We start from the raw sequence: 19,406 nt of genomic DNA on the forward strand, positions 1-19,406 counted from the left end.
CCAGTCCTTGGGTTCCTGCTGCCACTTGGGCTACTTCCTTTTATTTATTTACTTACTTATTTATTTTTGGCTGTGTTGGGTCTTTGTTGCTGTGCATGGGCTTTCTCTAGTTGCGGTGAGCGGGGGCTACTCTTTGTTGCGGTGCGCGGGCTTCTCATTGAGGTGGCTTCTCTTGTTGCAGAGCACGGGCTCTAGGCACGCGGCTTCAGTAGTTGTGGCGTGTGGGCTCAGTAGTTGTGGCTCGCGGGCTCTAGAGCACAGGCTCAGTAGTTGTGGCGCACGGGCTTAGTTGCTCCGCGGCATGTGGGATCTTCCTGAACCAGGGCTTGAACCCGTGTCCCCTGCAATGGCAGGTGGATTCTTAACCACCGCGCCACCAGGGAAGCCCTGGGCTACTTCTAACAGCAGAGGCCAGGAGGCCTGTTAAACATAACTCATATGCTATCATTCCTCTGCTCAGATCCCCGCTGCTGGAACCAGGACTCCCAGCCTGGTCTGTCTCATTCACGGAGGAGAGCAACAACCTACTGCTATCTCCCAAACAAAGTTATCCCAATTCTAGAAACAAGAGTAGCAATATACATCTTCACTTGGCTACCTTTTCATAAAGGAAATTTACTCATTTTAAGTGTTTAGAAGGATTTAAATGGGCCGATTTTATTTTTAGATAATTATTGCCCTTATTGCACAAATAAAGGCAGGGAAAGACATGCAATTCACTTTACGCAGCACCAGCAAGAGTCTGTGTTCCTAATTTTCCTGGTGAGAATCTAACATGGCTTAGAAAAAGGAAAATGGCCCCAGTGTTAATACTGACCCATGTTAAACTAGTGTTTGGGAGTGCTTAAAAAATATGAGAAGGGATATCTCAATAGTAAGCAAGATCTACTTTATGTGGGAGCAGAAAGAATTTTGGTGAGTATCTCAGAATGGCTAAAACTACAATAATATTTTTGGTACTGGAATCAACTGAATTCTGGAATACACCTGCCATTTTTACTGTACAGTAAACTATTTTAATTTCATGTTTAATTTTGAAGAAATAAACTTATATAGAAAACGATGACCTTAACTAGCAAGAAGAATCATCTCCAGATTTGGGAGTGCTTTGTTTTTAATGGAAAAGAATACAAATTGTGATTAGAATGCTATAAAAGCAGGTACAATTCTCAGAAGGGATAAGGTTCAAATAAAATAATCATTCGTAAATTATAAATTGTACATATTTATAAATTATGATCTTTGATTTTTCTGTTTCCCAAAGAAGTTGAAGGTCAACAAGAGCAAACTCATGATGAATCGTCCACTGTGGTTAACTGGGAGATTCAGAGAAAGCTTGCTTCTGAAATTTGCTGATATCAAAGTAAAAAAAGTCTTAACATTGTTTGGAAGACCTGTGCTAAGCACAGAAAGCTCAACTATTTACTGAATGTTACGTTTAAGAACATCTAAGGGAAAGATATATTAACTTTAGAGCTCAGAGCACTTAGTCTGATGACAATCAGATGAGGAAGCTCACCTACACTGACCCTTAATGAGTCTGAGAGTTCAAAACAAGATATTATAAAAGATATTATAAAAAGCTTTGCCATTTAAGGACCAAAGTAACTTATATTACTACTATTCACCTCAATCAACAGTTTTAAAGCCTCTGCAAATTCTGTGAGCATTTTATAAAAGGACTCTAATGAACAGAAAAATAAATTCTCCCAGCTCTCAAAAATCTCAGGATAAACTGTTAACTGCCAATATTATACTCTATGATACAATAAGTGCTGAATTCTACTCAATACAAAATTATAAACTATGCTGAAGTTTCACCATCTGCTAATTAAAAATTTGAAATATATGATCAAGATATTATCAAATAATTTGATTTACAGGCATTCTGTTTCAATTAAATCAATATTCTGAAGCAAGAAAAAAAGAGCTAGTTCCAAATAGAATTCAAATATGATGAAAGATTTCCTTCAATAAATATTCTGAACTTAATCGGCTTAAATGGACGTAGGTGCTTCTAACTGTTACAAAAAAAAAAAAGTTCAAGATGACATTACCACATCCTTGAGCTGTTTATTTATTCCCTGTCTAGAGCCTGATTTACAGGCGATAAAATGCAATCACAACCCACACCAAAGTAGGAATCATCTGCTAATGGAACTTTTAATGGAGAAGTGACCAGTGACATGAGGTAATTCTTCCTATGTAGGAGCGCTCTTGAAGACCTCTTTGCACTTCATCACAGTAAACAATCACTAACATATGCATTAAAGAAAATTTAAATACATTATGACCCAATAAATATCATAATCAATCAATATACAATTTTCTTCTCTTAAAGATTTAATGTTCAGATACCACACTATTAGTGCTATACTATTACACTCACTTAGATCTGGACAATTTTTAACATGTTGGTACAAAGTTTAACCATTTGTGATCAGATATGTTTTAGAAATTACTGCTCCCTTAGGAATTTCCATGCAGAAAATTATATGAATAAAATCCTTAAAGTGAGGAACTAAATTAAGTACCATCCTCAAATAACTATAGTTTTGTTACTGGTTTTGTCTAAACTTCATTATTTTAAAGAGCTTTGAGACAGAATTTATACAAACTTCATTTTTAGGAGAAAGGTTTAGATGCCAAACTTTTCTCCCTGGAATCTGGTTTAAAGAGGTAACATATTCCAGGGCTTCCCTGGTGGCGCAGTGGTTATTCATCCACCTGCCAATGCAGGGGACACGGGTTCGAGCCCTGGTCCGGGAAGATCCCACATGCCGCGGAGCAACTAAGCCCGTGCGCCACAACTACTGAGCCCGCGCTCTAGAGCCCGCGAGCCACAACTACTGAAGCCCGCGTGCCTAGAGCCCGTGCTCTGCAACAAGAGAAGCCACCGCGATGAGAAGCCTGCGCACAACAAAGAGCAGCCCCTGCTCGCCGCTACTAGAGAAAAGCCTGCGTGCAGCAACAGAGACCCAATGCAGCCAAAAAGAAAATAAATAAAATTAAAAAAAAGAAAATAAAGAGGTAACATATTCCAGAGTACAGCAGTAAGAGCGATCTGTTATCCCCTCTGAATCTACAGCACTTTCCAAGACTGTGTCGTCAGGACAATTCTTGATGCGAGCAGCACGTCACTGACCAGGGACGCACAGAGCTACCAGTGAGCCAGAAAGCTTCCGCGAGCCAGGATCACCTAGTACTTATCCTGCCTCTACATTAATCAAGATTGGACAATTCATACATTCAGGAAGGAAAAATAATATAGAACTGTAATAAGATTTAATTTATGCAAATAAAATTACTCTGTTGTCTGTCACTGCACTGTATAAGAACCACTGAATCTAGGGAGTGTTTCAGGTTAGGCTATCAAAGTAAAGGCTCATCTTCACAGAAAGAACGATAGCACATCCTTTCAAAGATTTTCGTGCAATGAGTTATGAAACTCACATCCTTGGGAGGGAGCTGAGACTGAGTTGAAAGGGACCACTGACAGGGAGAGATACTATCTCCCTGAGAACTGACGCCAAGGACAGCACACGGCTCCAGGTGGGAGAGATACATTATGCCTTAAAATGAATTAAGGTGAGAAAATGATCTGTTTGAAATTTATGCTAAGGAATCTAACATCAGGTCAATGCCTGAAATTTGTCACTGAAATAAGGGGAGCCTGAAGAAAACATACTGTTAAAATGGTGAGGTCAAGTTGAAGCCCATTACTAAAGCTGAAGAACACTTAAAATCTGTATTATTAAAATAGCAACATTTGGAATCTGAACAAATAAATAATAACTGGGCCTATAATGATGCATCTCAAAGAGATACAAATAAAGGAGCATGATTTTTATATCCAGGACATACTGATTCTCACTACCCCTCTGCTTTGTTAGGCCTGGGGTTCCATTACCATTTGTCATTAACAAACACACACACACACACAACACAAAACTTACTACAGAGCTACAGTAATCAAAACAGTGTCACACTGGCATAAGGCTAGACATAGAGATCAATTAAATAGCATCAAGAGTTCAGAAATAAACCCTTACATTTGTGGTCAACTGACTCTCAACAAGAGTGCCAGGACAGTCTTTTCAACAAATGGTGCTTGGGACAGCTGGACATCCATACACAAAAGAATACAGAGGAACCTCCTAACTCACACCATCTACAGAAATAAACTCAAAATGAATCAGAGAGAGTGGCATGGACATATGTACACTACCAAACGTAAAACAGATAGCTAGTGGGAAGCAGCCGCATAGCACAGGGAGATCAGCTCAGTGCTTTGTGACCACCTAGAGGGGTGGGACAGGGAGGGTGGGAGGGAGGGAGACGCAAGAGGGAAGAGATATGGGAACATGTGTATATGTATAACTGACTCACTTTGTTATAAAGCAGAAACTAACACACCATTGTAAAGCAATTATACTCCAATAAAGATGTTAAAAAAAAAAAAGAATCAAAGACATAAATGTAAGAGCTAAAACTACAAAACTCTTAGAAGAACATTCAGGTATATATTTTTGTGACCCTGGATTAGACAATGGTTTCTTAGATAAGGCAACAGAAGAAAAACAAAATTTAAAACTTTCGTGCTTCTAAGGAGAACATCAAGAAAATGAAAGACAACCCAAAGAAAAGGAGATAATATTCGCAGACCACATACCTGATAAGGGACTTGAAACTAGAATATATAAACGACTTAATAAAAGGCAAACAACTCAATTTAAGAAATGGGCAATGGACCTGAATAGACATTTCTCCACAGAAGACAAGAAGCACACGAAAAGATGTTCAACATCATTAATCATCAGGAAAATGCAAATCAAAACCATAATGACACACCACTTCACACCCACCGGGACGGTTGTTACAAAAAAGACAGACAATAGTTAAGTGTTGGCAAAGATGTGGAGAAAATGGAACTCGCATACATTGCTGGTGGGATTGTAAAAGGGTGCGGACACTTTGATATAGTCACCATATGACCCAACACTTCCACTCCTAGGTATGTATTTCTTGGTAAGAGAAATGAAAATGTCCTGTCCACGAATGTCCACAGCAGCATTACTCATAATAGCCAATAGTGGAAACAACCCAACAATCCATCACATGACGAACTGATAAGCTGCGGTACATAGTCACAGGATGGAACATTATTCAGACAAAGAAGGAATGAAGTACTGATATATGCTACAACATGGAGGAACCTTGAAAACATTACGCTGAGGCAAAGAAATCAGTCACAAAAGGCCACATATTGTGTGATTCCCTTTATAAGAAATGTCCAGAACACGCAGATCACAGAGACAGGAAGTGGGTTGGTGGTAGCCCAGGGCTGACGGGCCTGGAGCAGAACGCTGGAACAACTGCTGATGAACATGGGGTTCCCTTTTTCAGGATCTGTTCTGAAATTATAGTGCACATGGCTGCACAACTCAGTGAATACACTAACAACCACTGAACTGTACTCTTTAAAAGGCTGAATTTTATGGAATGTGAATCGTACTTCAAAAAAAGTGTTACTTCAAAATAAGTCACAAGAGCATCATCTGCTGTGCAGGCATCAATTTTTAATTAAGCAGCTTCTCAAATGGGCAACTCCATACACTAAGCTTCAAGGGAAGGTCTGTTTAGTATAATACGTACCACAGAGAACAGAACTACAAATAAAGGAATTTAATTGTAAAGTTGAAAATGATTATAGTTCTGATTAATTTTTATAGAAAATAATTACGTAGCAACATTAGTTTCTTAATTACTTATTCAAAGACGGTAAAGCTGCTGAGTAATCACCCCTGGACACAGAGCTCCGAGCGTGGCTTGCACTCAGCCTGCCACTGGCTCAGTGTCCCCGCCCTGAGCAGAGCTGCGCCCCTCGTAGCCCCACCTTCCTCACCTCCCAGCTGCCTTCAGCACATTGCTCACCCCTCCTCCTCGGTACGCTTTCTTCCCTACTGAGACCCCACCTCCTCGGGCCCTCCTCCCCACGTGCTCACTCTGCAGTCTCTCCAGACACCACAGCGCAGCCCTGCGTCAGCCGGGCGTTCACCAGTGGCCGCCCCCTCTCGCCTCGTCTAGCAGAGATGGCCCCTGGCCCTCCACCGGCCCCAGGGCTGCTCAACGCCGCAGCCACGAGCCACAGCGGCTGCTGACGCCCAAGCTGATGAGAACGACGACATCACAAGGAGATTCCCTGCACCAGCCCCAGGGCAGCCGGACAACATGTGCACCATCGCGGCAAGTTCCTGCAGAGGGTGCAGCTCTGGGTCACACCTGCTCATCGGTTCTTTGCTGTGTCTCTCCCAGGATCCCAGGCCACCCCCCGGTCTGGTTCTTTATCCATGGACACTTCACCGAAGATTGCTACCCTATCTTTGAACACCAACCAAACCATCCACCCATTCTTCTCTGGAACTTGTTCTTTCTCTAGAGATCTTCTCTCTCCTTCCCTTGGGAGCCAAGTCAGCTGAAAAGGCGACCGACACTCTTTCCATCTGTAAACCTTCCATTTCCTTTACCTCACCCCGAAGCAAACTCATTTCTATCAGGCCACCCCACTAAAAACATCACGAACGACTACCCTCATGTCCACCAGCCGAGGGATGGTTACATAAATGTGGTTATCCTACAACAGAATATTAATTGGCAATAAAAGGAATGAAGTACTGACACATGGCACAACTTGAGTGATCCTTGAAAACATGCTAAGTGACAGAAGCCAATCACAAAAGGCCACATATTTTATGATTCAATTTATAGGAAATGTGCAGAATAAGGACACAAATAAGAGACAAACGGTACCTTAATAGATTAATTAATAGTAGAATAAGAAACAAAAAGTAGATTAGTGTTTGCCTAGGTCTTGGGGGTGGGAAGGGAGAAGTGACTGTTAATGGATACAGGTGATGAAAATGTTCTAAATCTGTAGTGACGGTCGTACAAATCTGTGAATGCACCGAAACCGCTGAATTGTACTTTTTAGATGGGTGAATTGCATGGTTTGAGAATTCTATCTCAATAAAACGTTACAAGAAAAAAACACCCAGAAAACAAAAACTTGCTGATAAATCCAGTGGTCACGTTTCAGTTCTCAGCTGACCTGACCTCACAGTATGACGCTAGGTAATCAGGGCACCATCACTCAGGACCGGATTGCTGTCCTCGTCTCTGAAAGCCATTCTCCGCATGGGTTCCACAGGGTCTCCCTAAAAATGCACTAAGTCTGTCACCTCAGCCATTTGCTGAACACAGTGATTCTGCACGACCCACAGGATGAAGAGCCAACTTTTCATCATGGGACACGCCGGCCCTTTATGGTCTGGCTGCCGGCGGGTTCCACGGCAGGGCTGGCAAACGTGTCCCGGAAAGGGCCCAGCAGCACATACTTCAGCACCGCTCAGCTCTGCCCGCTCAGCTCTGCCCGCTCAGCTCTGCCCGCTCAGCTCTGCCCGCTCAGCTCTGCCCCCGGGGAAAGCAGCCACAGACAATATGGAAATGACCTTCCAGTAAAGCCTTTTTTAAAAAAAAAAAGAAAACAAACAGTAAAATAGGTGGGTAGACTTGCTCAGGGGCTGTAGTTTGCTGCCCTTAGTTTCAGATTGTCACCTCTGGTCACTCCTTTGACTTTCAGAAGCCGTACTGATTACAATCCTTGTGTTATAATCTAGCCCGTCTCTAAAAATGTGTTGGATAGTAAATATTAAATATCAGGCGTTCCTATTCTACTGTTTCAAACAGTGGAAATAAAAATGCATTCCTAGATGATCCAAAAACCCTAACAAATTTCCCCAAAATACCATGAACAATGTTTACCTATCTGTATAACAACACACCCAGGTTCTTGGGCAACATAAAGCATGAACTTCACTTATTATCAACCTCAGCAGTCAGTGGCCACAGTGTGTGCACCATGCACGATACTTCACAGAACCGGGAGAAGTTACCTCTTTCTTCTACACTGCAAGAAACATCCCAGTACGAAGAGAAACGGGAACTAACTTGAGGAGGGGATCTTCTGAACTGGGCCCGGGTGCCTGGCAGAAGTGGGTGCTGGGAGCCAGGAAGGGGGCAGAAGACGTCTCCTCACTCTGACAAGGCGGGCCGGCCAGGAGGCCCGAGGCTGGACCGCAGCACCCGCACGGTCCTCCCACCTCCACCCGCCAGACGCTGCAATGGGCCGCTGACTCAGACGGTGGACCTGGGGTAAAACTTTTTGTCTGTCATGACCGTGAGTACTTGGTAGTTAGTCTGAGTACCGGGGAATCCTTGCACACGTCCCCAAACGCACCATGCTCTGTAAGTTACGACTGGTGGAATGAATTCATTCATTCATTCAAAAACCAAGAATCATTCATTTTCAATTTCCTACGGGAATAACCAGATGATTTTCCGCCTCACTTGCAGCAGCTGGGCGTAAGTTTCAATTACTGATTTTAGTGGGACACTTGCCAGCCACATCCTGTTAGGATTAGTAATCATCAACACTATTTAAATGCAAAGAAGCAAACAAAATAACCTTGTATGTAAACATTTCCCTAACGTAAAATGCTAGTAATCAATTAAAAAGAAAAAAAAGAAGAATCCCTTTCTTGGGGGACTGGACCCGAGCTGTGGGGAAGAGCCCCTCCCAACGTAACTGGAGCCCCACCTCCTGCGCCCCCCCCTGTGGCAGCCCACAAGCTATGCCACGGTCTGAACGTCTGCGTTTCCCCCAAACCCCACACACACTGTGACGGCGTCAGGAGGTGGGGCCCCCGGTGCTTAGGGCACGAGGGTTAGTGGAGCCTGTGTGAATGGGATTAGAGCCCTTGCAAAGAAGCCCCACGGAGCTCCCTCGCCCCCTTCCGCCATGTGAAGACCCAGGGAGCAGGCACCAGCTCTGAACCAGGAAGGGGGCCTCCACCAGATAAAACCATGCGGCGCCCTGATCTCAGACGCCAGGCTCCAGAACTGTGAGAAGTCAATTTCTGTTGTCTGTAAGCCACCCAGTCTGTGGGATCTTGTTACAGCAGCCTGAACAGTCTAAGGCCAGCACTGCTCTAGTTCAACAATAAGTGGGACTGGCCTCAGTGGGTACCTTCGTCCTGTTCCTGACTTTAATGGGAAGGTGTGCTTTGACAGTTTCACCATTAACTAGGGAGTTTCCACTACGTTATATAACTAAATTTTCCTTTCATTTACAATAAAGGGTAAGGTGTGTTTGTATAGATGGTGTATACCATCAGGTGTAACATTCTGGTTACTACAGCATTACCGTAATATCCTTAAGTGGCCAATTTTCAAGAATCTGCATACAACATATATAACACTTAAACTACACTGAATAACTATGGCCTTCCATCTCACAGCACTTTGAAAATTTTATAGAATCTTAAAAGAATCACTTTTAACACTGATTATCAACAAGAGCAACTGTAAAAAGACAAAATATTTACAGTACTCATACCTATGCTAGCAGATAAACAGAATTTTATCTGTATAGACAGAATTTTATATCATGATCCCCATGTTTTCTACACTATATCAATAATTTTTTAATGTACGTAACTGTGTATGAAATGTATAATGCTATAAAGCAGTTATTATGTAAGAAAACACGATTCAGGGGTTCATCAAAATTACTTAACAATCCTGAATAAAGATCTTCAATGAAACAGACGGTAACCACACAGAAGCACCGAATTTCCACACCCCGTGGTCTGAGATCCGTTTTGACATAAAGTTTACTTTACCTTTCCAAGCATCCTGCCCAGGAAGTAGTAATGTCTGGCAAAGGACTCCCCCACAAGCATCTGGGCAGCTGGGTTGGGGTACAGCAGCCCTTCGTTAGTGGTCTTAAAGAAGCCCTGGTTGGGGTTAAACCCCGACTTCAGTAGTTCATTTAGAAACTCTCTGAAAATACCACCACCGTCAATGCCAGCTTCGTCCAGGCCATGTGCATTGAGTAAGTGCACACGGATCCGCTTTTTCAAATCAGGCTCTGTTAAAAGAGGGGGGATGGGGCAAGGAGAAAATATTTTTTTAAAAAGCAATAAAATAAGCTGGTATTATAGGAAATTAGGTAAGGGGAGCAAGAATATTAAAAATATTTTAATGCAAGACTTAAAAAAAAAAAAATCAACATTAAAAAGAGACAATGAGACAGACTGACCAGTATTTCCCTCAGAGCCTACAATGGGAAGACGAGAGACGTTCCTTTGCGCTGATATTGACAGATTAAGAATGGAGTGAGGCGGGGGGAGGTGTGTTTAGCAGAAAATACAGTTATCCCACATATGCTAAAGGATGTAACAAACTCAAATACCAGGAGAAGGGGAATGGAATGGAGGACCTAAGGATAATACTGGAACAGTATTAAAACTATTACCAAGAAAGGCAAAAAGATAAATGAACAAAGCAGATGTCAATGAAGTTAACATTACAAAGACCTTTTGAAAGAGGCGAAGGACACGAGAGTCAGAACACCAGAATCTACATCAGTTAAAACGATGTTTGGCTGAAAAATGGGGGAAATTTTTGGTTACATAATGTGCCACAATATGCAATTTTTAAGTTGCTTAAGTCTGCCTGACATGTGAGGGGCATTTCCACACAGGTCCTCATAAGGACAACACTGCAAAAGCAGGGACGCCAGGCCCCAGACTCACTTGCAATGAATACAATAGCCTCCGACACAGGCTTCAGGGCACAGGCCCCAAATACGGGCCAGTAGACGTGATTCCACCACAAGTCAAAACCAGGGGCTCCCTGGCTTAGTCAGGGAACAGGTCTGACAAAGTCACTGACACGTCCCTCATCGTTGCCCACCAACGTCCTTCAGGTGTTCTGCACGTCAAGAGCCGCAGGTGGAGGGAAACTGAACCCAGGTCGCAGAGCTGCACCCGCGTCCGCGCTGCAGCTGTCTTTCCGGCAGCCTGCAGTCGCCCACACGTATCTGACCCAAAGCATCTCAGGGGACAGATGAGCTCTAGAAAACACCCCAGGAAGGGGTTTAGCAGAATGTCGGTTCAGCTGAACCCCAGCACTGTGATGTGCGAGTGTCAGTACTGAGGTCACAGGACCTGGGGTGTGAATATTCTATACTACACTTCAAACAGGGCCGACAGTTTAACGTGTGGACTGAGGCCCACGGCGCCTGCACAGGAGAGGGCCGCCCACCCATCCTGCCACAGGGACAAAAGCTGCGCCCGGCGAGCTCTCCTCTAGGGCAGTGCAGTGCCCACACCTCCCTCAGGGGTAAACAAACCCAACCAGAGGCGGCGGCAGCGCCCTCTTGCGCTCGTGCTTGTGAGGGAATAACCACCGCTGACGTCTACCCCGAGCTGGCAGAACTCGCGCCAGGAATTTCACACACGTTAATCACTTCCAACCCTTTAACAACCTCTGGGTTAAGAATGTCCCCATTCTCGTGTGAGAAACCCAAGGACAGGGAAGGTTGAATGATTTACCCAAGGACATACAGCTAATATTGTAAAGGGTAGTGCTGTAATTTTAAAACATGTCTATTACCTACAAAGCATAGGTTCTTTTCTACTAAAACACATTCTTTTATTTTTAAAATTTAACTACACTTAAACGAAGAACATGCTTTTCACTGATGATTAAATTCCACAAACAATGTTATTTGCATCTATTTTGATCAATACAATTACCAAATATGTTCACTCTTAAGGCCTAGGTAAAATGCAGAAAGAATTCTAGGCAGATAACCGTGGATGCAACACAAAAATACAGTTGGCTCTTTGCGACCTTTACATATATCCTCTCAATACTCAGTTTTCAGGATAAACTATAAGCTTTTATTTGTCACGCATAGTATTTCTCAAACTGAATGTCAACAGTTAGCAGCAGCAGGTTTTTGAAAAATTCGAAGTGTAAACATTTTGTAAGTGGTAAATGCTCAGCCAAGGCCCGCCCGTTAACTCTCTCATTCAAACCGCAGCACTAATCTTCTAGGCTGTGGTGGGGGGCGGGGGGCGGGTCTTTGTATCTCAGAGGCCCCACAGCCACTCACAGACGTCACCTCTCAATTGTGGCTAGAACTGAGATTCTGTGGTTCCCTGAAGCTCATTTCTGTAAACAGCAATATACAATAGCACAATATTTTTAGAATCAAATCTAGTCTTCTAGGTATCTTGCCACTACTTGATTCAAAAGACAAATTAAAAGTATCTACTTATACAGTAAGGTTGGGGCGGGGGGACCTAAGTCATATATTACAGTTGACCCTTGAAGAATTCAGAGCTTAGGGGCCCACACACAGTTGAAAATCCACGTATAACTTTTGACTCCCCCAAAACTTAACTACTAATAGCCCACCGTTGACCAGAAACCTTACCGACAACATAAACCGTCGATTAACACGTATTTTGTATGGTATACGTATTATATACTCTACTCTTACAATAAAGTAAGCTAGGAAAAGGAAAATGTTATTAAGAAAATCATAAGGAAGAGAAAATACATTCACAGTACTGTACTGTATTTATTGCCATGTCAAGTTGACATCATCTGCTTTCAAGATGAATCGCCTGGCTGTCAGTACCTACATCAACACTGTCTTATACGATACGAAACACTGTAGACGTTACACACATTACTAACACTAGACATCAAAAATGAAATGATAATGTGAAAAAGAAATTCTCATTTGTTTACAGGTATAACGATTCATGCACTGATAACAAAGCATCAAGAATATGATTGTTTACGGTAGCCTAGCCTATACACTAAGGAATGAATCCTTATAGAGTGTTTATGGCATACACCATTACAGTCATATTCATAATACAGTATTGGTAACATTGTTACATGTTTTTAAAAATCACTTACCTGTGATGATAAGCTGATAAGCAGTTTCTCCAATTACAAGAGAGAGGGAGGCATACTGTACAGTAACGTAACTTTGAAAGCAATGTTTTGAGATGAGAGTAAGAAAGCTAACACATTATTAATTGTAGAGTTAGTATCACTCACTTTGCACCTATGTAAGCACAGGCTGTCCACTTCAATACAAGTCCTGCACACGACGGTCTGTCTGCACGATGAACACCTGGGTGACGATGATGATGACACAGAGACGTCTCACACAGTTCTTAGACTTTCCCAGGAAGACACTCACATACACAACAGCTGCGTTGCTCACTGCGCGGCGTGCTGACCGCTCACTGTGAAGTGGAAGTGGGTCATCACAAAGGTCTTCGTCCTCCCCGTCCTCACGCGGATGAGGCCGAGGATGTGGAGCAGGGGGAGGCAGTGGCGGCGGTGGGGGGGGTGGGGTGGAAGGGCAGGCAGGAGGGGCAGGCACATTTGCTGTAACTTTACGGGAATAGATCATAATTTCCGCCTGACTTTTTTGCTCTTTTATTTCTCTAGAACTGTTTCTATGCGGTACCAATCCTTCTTCCACTGTTTGCTTTAGTTTCAGTGCCCATATCACAGAAGGGTCCAAGGTGTAAAAGTCGAGAGCAACGTCGGACAATCAGAACCCTCCTGCCAGGTGGCCTGCCGTCAGCTTGCTGCCAGGTGCTCTTCTGCATCTTGTCCTCGTCATTGGCTGTGGTTCAGAGGCTCTCATCTCCACCCATTCATCTTCCGTCAGCTCCTCTCACCTGGTGCCTACTAGCTCTTGCCTTTTTTCTCCAAGATCCATATTTTGAAAGCCTTCACCCCACGTTTTTTTTACCATATTTACAATCTCTTTCATGATTTCCTTGACTGGCTCTGACGTAAATCCTGTGGAGTCGTGCACAGCATCTGGACACTTTTCCCCAGCAGGACTGTACTGTTTCTGGCTTGGTGGCTTTCAGGGCTCTTTCTATAACAGCTATGGCATCATCAATGGTAGGATCCTCCCAGACTCTCACGATGTTCTCTCTGCTGGGTTCTCTGACATCGCGTCGACAAGCCTTTCCACGGAGCACCATGTGTAATGAGCCTGAAAGGTCCCTATGGCCCCCTGATCTAGAGGCTGAATTAGAGATGTGTTTTGTGAGCCAGCAGACCACTTCTACGCCTTCGGTGTTGAACTCATGGGTTTCTGGGTGGCTAAGGGCATTGCCAATACCAAAAGAACTGTAAAGGCCATCCCTTACCAACAAGGTGCTTCCTGATGTCAAGGACAAGGCATCGATGGAACCAATCCAGAAAAAGGGCTCTCACTGCCCAGGCCTTCTTGTTGTCCAACCAAAAGACAGACAGCTGGTGTTTATCTCTCCCCTAGAGGCTGGGGGCGAGCAGCTTTATAGATGAGGGCAGTCCTGACCATACACCCAACTGCACTCCTGTCCCTTCCTGCTTAAATGCTGTGCTCACTTCTCTTCCTTACTAAAAAATGTCCTTTGTGGCAGTTTTTCCCCAGAATGGGGCACTTTCGCCTGCATTAAAAACCTGTTCAGGCAGATGTCCCTTCTCCTCAACGATTTTCTTAACAGCGTCTGGGAGCTCGTCTGCTGCCTGTTGGTGGGCAGGTGCTGCTCCTGCTGTTATCTTGACAAGTTTAAAGCCACGCTTCTTCCTAAAATTATCAAAACATCCTTTGCCGGCATTAAATTCTTCAGCTTTTGATCCTTCACCTTCTTTTTGCTTTAAGTTGTCATATAAGATACGAAGTAGCAGTATAACACACTATTTTGAACAAACTGGAAATAAATTTTAGGGCTCTCTTGACAATTTTTAGGATCTCCTGAAAACTCTTGACAATTTTTAAAGCAACATGGTTATTGGATGGTTTATTCTTTTTTTTTTTTTTAATTAATTAATTAATTTATTTATTTTTGGCTGTGTTGGGTCTTCGTTTCTGTGTGAGAGCTTTCTCTAGTTGCAGCAAGCGGGGGCCACTCTTCATCATGGTGTGCGGGCCTCTCACCATCACGGCCTCTCTTGTTGGGAGCACAGGCTCTAGAGCGCAGGCTCAGTAGTTGTGGCTCACGGGCTTAGTTGCTCCGCGGCATGTGGGATCTTCCCAGACCAGGGCTCGAACCCGTGTCCCCTGCATTGGCAGGTGGATTCTCAACCACTGCGCCACCAGGGAAGTCGGGTTTGTTCTTTTTTTACGACCAGTAAGAGAAAGTAAATTTGAAAGTATGTAAGGGAAATGCAAATCTTTAACAAAACATATGGATATATTTTCTGAGTTTGAAAATTTTTTAGAAAAAGTAAATTAACTGAAAACATATCTGGCTTTTGTATAAATAAAATATGTAAACTTAAAATATTATGTTATGAAAATAATACATCACAGTTTCTTACTAATTTTCAATGACATCAATGTCATTGGAAATTAAACATTTAGAGAATTAATAAAACATGCATAGAAGAAAAAAAATGTTGTCATATATAAAGACTTTACTTTTTCTCAAATCATATTTAGAGTCTACAGATATGCCTTTCTTACAGCAATCCTGCACGCATTTTCAATATGAGATAAAAAGGTATGTCACAAAAATTACAAGGGTTTTGTGCCTGCTGGTGTAGCTGCTGCCACAGCCTCACGAATTTCCTTTTCTTATTTTTTTTTTTACAACGGTCCTCACGGTGGATTCATTTGTCTTGAAGCGGCAGTAACCAGAGCTGCAGGTACACATCGAACAGCCCAGCGTTTTCTCATAATGTCGTGACTTTTCTCTGCTTCTTGGGAGCAGGTCCGGCATCACTGGCAGCACTCTGTGTTGGTCCCTGGTGTTCGCTAAGTTCACAGGGCTGCACTAGACACAAGGGAAAATAACGAGAACCGCGAGCCATCACTTTTTACTGGATTCGCGGTCTCCTGGAGGGGACGTGCTCAGGCGGAGGTGATGAGGGTCACGCTTGTCTCAAGGGGGTCCACACCACACTGAACTCAGTGCAGGAGCAACAAGAGGCGGCTAAGAGATTGTTAAAGCAGGACAGCGTGCGCTACAGGCACCTGCACGTTTGTTTACACTTCTCCTAACTGTGAAGGGCGCCGCCACACACCTTCTACAAGTGTTTCTGTAAGTTTTGATAAACTTTAACTTCTTATAATAGATCTGTGTATGCTTCTGACAGTAAATGATAAAACAGACTAGTATCTATCAATACGTATATTTTATGCACTCATGACATACCTTTTTCTTAATTTTTTCAGTATTTCTAGGTTACGTGGTTTATCTGCAAGTTTTTTCTAATTGTTATAAATCTCCAAAAAGTTTGGCAATATATTTCTTGAAAAAAATCTGCATAAGTGGACCCGCACAGTTCAAACCTGCATTGTTCAAGGGTCAACTGTACTTTGATTTTACCCGATTATCACTTCTTCTTCAGAAAAACAATGTAATAAACCCTGCCCATTCAGCAAAACAGAATCAAACCAACCAACACACAAGAGCACAAGTGAGGCTCTCAGGAATGGAGTCCAGAACAGCTCAGAGCCAGCTCTAGCAAATCCCATCCCAGACAATGGATGACACCAAGAGCTCACTGTGACGTACGTACCAGCTCTATAACCCTCACAACACTCCTGAGAGCAGATACGGTCACTTCTCCATAGTCTCCACAAGGAGAAATTAACATCCAACCCACGCTCTCACCCAGGTAAAATGCTGCCGGGTGGTGGCACGGTGGAAAGAGCGTGCGTGGCATCACCGCGCCAGGACCCGTGTCACTCTGCTTGCTTAGCTCCCTACTGCAAAAAGAAGTCACTCAACTTCTCTGAGCTCCACCAGGTCAGTTCACTTGCCACATGGGGCGAAACCCACACTTTAGAAAACTGTTCTGAGATGATATGAGATATAAGAACCCATAAAGAATGGATTTGCTTTAATGACTAGATGGTGTATGGAATAATCCTATTAATTGATTATATGTAAATGATCAGTCAACGAAGCACTTCAAACCAATTTTCCATAAGTAAATTAAACATTCTGAGATGATATTTAATTTTACAATTTGCATAGCAAAATACCAAACAATTATGACATATGGTTTAAAAATTCTTATTAAGAAGGCCTGAGAGAACACTTGTAAAGATTTAAGGCATTATAACATAAATATTGTAAGATTTTTCCAAAATCTTTTAACTCAGTGAGACTGTCAGCCTGCACAACTAGAGAGCTGGAGTGTGATTAACTTTTAAATCATTTTTAAGCTTAAGGATTCATTAGGAAATTTGGGGCTTATTATCACTGAGCAGTAATGTCTTAATCTCCATGAAATAAAGTTAACTGAAAATCGCTGCTAAGCACATGTTCTCATTCTGGCTGAAGAGCTCACGGACATACACTAGCCTGCAGGAAGCAGGACCTGCAGGAAGCCCAAGTCCACCAAGTGCAGAACCGGGTCGGCTGCGAACGTCCAGGCCCTTCGCGGTGACCCAGCCTGGGAGACACGGCTCCCAAGCCCTGGCTCACGCCCTGCGTCTGAGGAAGCCCTCCAGCATCCAGCACATCTCAGCTCTTCTCTGAACACTCTGCCAGCCGTCTGCCAACTGATGACTCCGTCGTTAGAGCGCTTGTCTTTCTTGCTTCCAATCACAAATTCAACAAACATCTACTGAGCACTAGCTAGCTGGGTGGGCTGAACAAGGATTCAGGATCCCATCTCAGACCGTGAGGGCCTCAGCCAAGCGGGAGACACAGACACAGAAACTGCTAGCGCAGTAACACGTAACACACACCACAGCTACTGTAATTCATTATGAAGGACTGCAGATCCCAAAGGAGGGAGAACTTTTTTTTCCCCAAAAATTCGTTAGACTAGGTGTCAGAATACCTGATTTCTGCCCCACTCATACAAAAAGTTTTGAAAACACGACATCCTAGGCAACAGTAACCTGGTATAGGGGAGAGCTCACAGCCTGTGTCAGACTTGAGTTAAAACTCTGTCTCAGTCTGTGATACGTGACCTCAGAGGGCAATGGCACAGATTAAACGACAAAACTAAGCTGGGTGAAAGACAAAAATTCTGCACACAAAACCTGGAACAGAGTAAGGGAACAAGTGACGTTAGCGTTCCTCCACTGTTCCACAATATGACAAAATTAGCTCTTTATCTAAGAAGAAAGAAAAGTATTCAAAATGAGAGGTTTTGCTTTCCTAGAAGAAAATGAAATTACTCCCCTGGAAGAAAAGGCAAAAGGTTGTCTGTATCTGACAACCTGCCAGCACCTCCCAAAGATGTGAGCTGGAGCCTGCCAGGCTTTCGTTTTTAATACCTGCATTGATATAACACTGATTTAATATAATATCATGGATACCATATTCTGAAGTTAAAATTATTAATATATACATTAATAACACTAAAACTTTTAACACTGGGTGTCAAAGATTAACATAAGACAAAATGTGTCACTGACCTCTAAATGCTGTCCAAATTATTGTTACAATATAATTCTCTTTTATCTAATAGCAGTGTCATTGAAGCACACTTAACCTTTGATAAAGAAATTTGGATTGCAATGGTGTTTATACTAGTGTATTTAACTTGGCTTACAATTTATGATGTTTACATAAATAGACTGTTATATACGACATTTTTAGAATCATAGCTTTTTTGTCAACTAAATTTTAGAGACAGACATTTGGAGGAAAGAAGAGCTTTTTGCCTTAAAAAAAAAATCAATATTTGAAAGGCTTCTGTAGCAATAATTATTTGTTAATCTTAGAATTATTATTTGATAATATACATCCCCCAAATTTGACCTACTACATTTGTTTTGAACAGTCATTACAGAACAAGATAATCAACACTAATTGTTTAATGATCACCTTTTTCTATACTCCCCCAGCCTCCCCCTGCCATATGTACACATACAGAGAGAATTATATATACCATTTTCTGGGGAAAGTTTGTCATAAGCATCTTCATAAATATAATTTCTTCTTATTGTGACATTAATTCCATCCAGAAATGGACCATCTCCTTGAACTTCTTGCTTATCTGCATAAATCAACCTTTGAAAGATCTAACAGAGGGGAAATTATAAGGTTACTTGAAACAACAGATTTTTCGTTATAAACATAAGCAACCAAAAGGAAAAACTGGTAAATAAATCTTAACTTTAACTTTTGTATCTCCATAAACTCTGAAACAAATTTTAAAGGCCAAGGTATCAGATACTGATTTTATGCCTTATCAGTAAAAGTGCAGTATTTATATATTTGTAATATTGTTCCTTTTCCCCACTTTACAACAAATTTTAAAAATCCCATGCTATGGCATATTTTCAATATTTCCTTTTGGAAACCTTATATAAAACTCCAGATGGTGGAGGGAAGAAGAGTAGCTTTGGAAAGCTGTACATTAATATTAGTAGGAATATCTCTATAGTGATAAAATTCAAGTAATTTTTTTTATGCTAAAAATCCAGTAGAGGGCACTCGGGAATTATGCAACACCATGTGTATATGTGAGTGTCTATGTGTTTTAATGAAGAAATGTCA

General features: G+C 42.4%; 1 protein-coding gene across 3 annotated transcripts in view; it reads right to left on the minus strand.

Annotated features, from left to right (window-relative positions):
- The window catches only part of UBE3C (ubiquitin protein ligase E3C), a 118,799-nt gene that overhangs the window by 30,860 nt on the left and 68,533 nt on the right, over positions 1-19,406 (minus strand). For all 3 annotated transcript variants that reach the window (XM_059932938.1, XM_059932937.1, XM_059932939.1), the window contains exons 17-18: positions 18,796-18,928; positions 9,741-9,988 (exon numbers count right to left, since the gene is read on the minus strand). In XM_059932938.1, the coding sequence (XP_059788921.1) occupies positions 9,741-9,988; positions 18,796-18,928 (381 nt within the window). The remainder of the gene's footprint in view (positions 1-9,740; positions 9,989-18,795; positions 18,929-19,406) is intronic.

Source organism: Balaenoptera ricei, chromosome 9, assembly GCF_028023285.1.
Source record: "Balaenoptera ricei isolate mBalRic1 chromosome 9, mBalRic1.hap2, whole genome shotgun sequence".
NCBI classification, from domain to species: domain Eukaryota; kingdom Metazoa; phylum Chordata; class Mammalia; order Artiodactyla; family Balaenopteridae; genus Balaenoptera; species Balaenoptera ricei.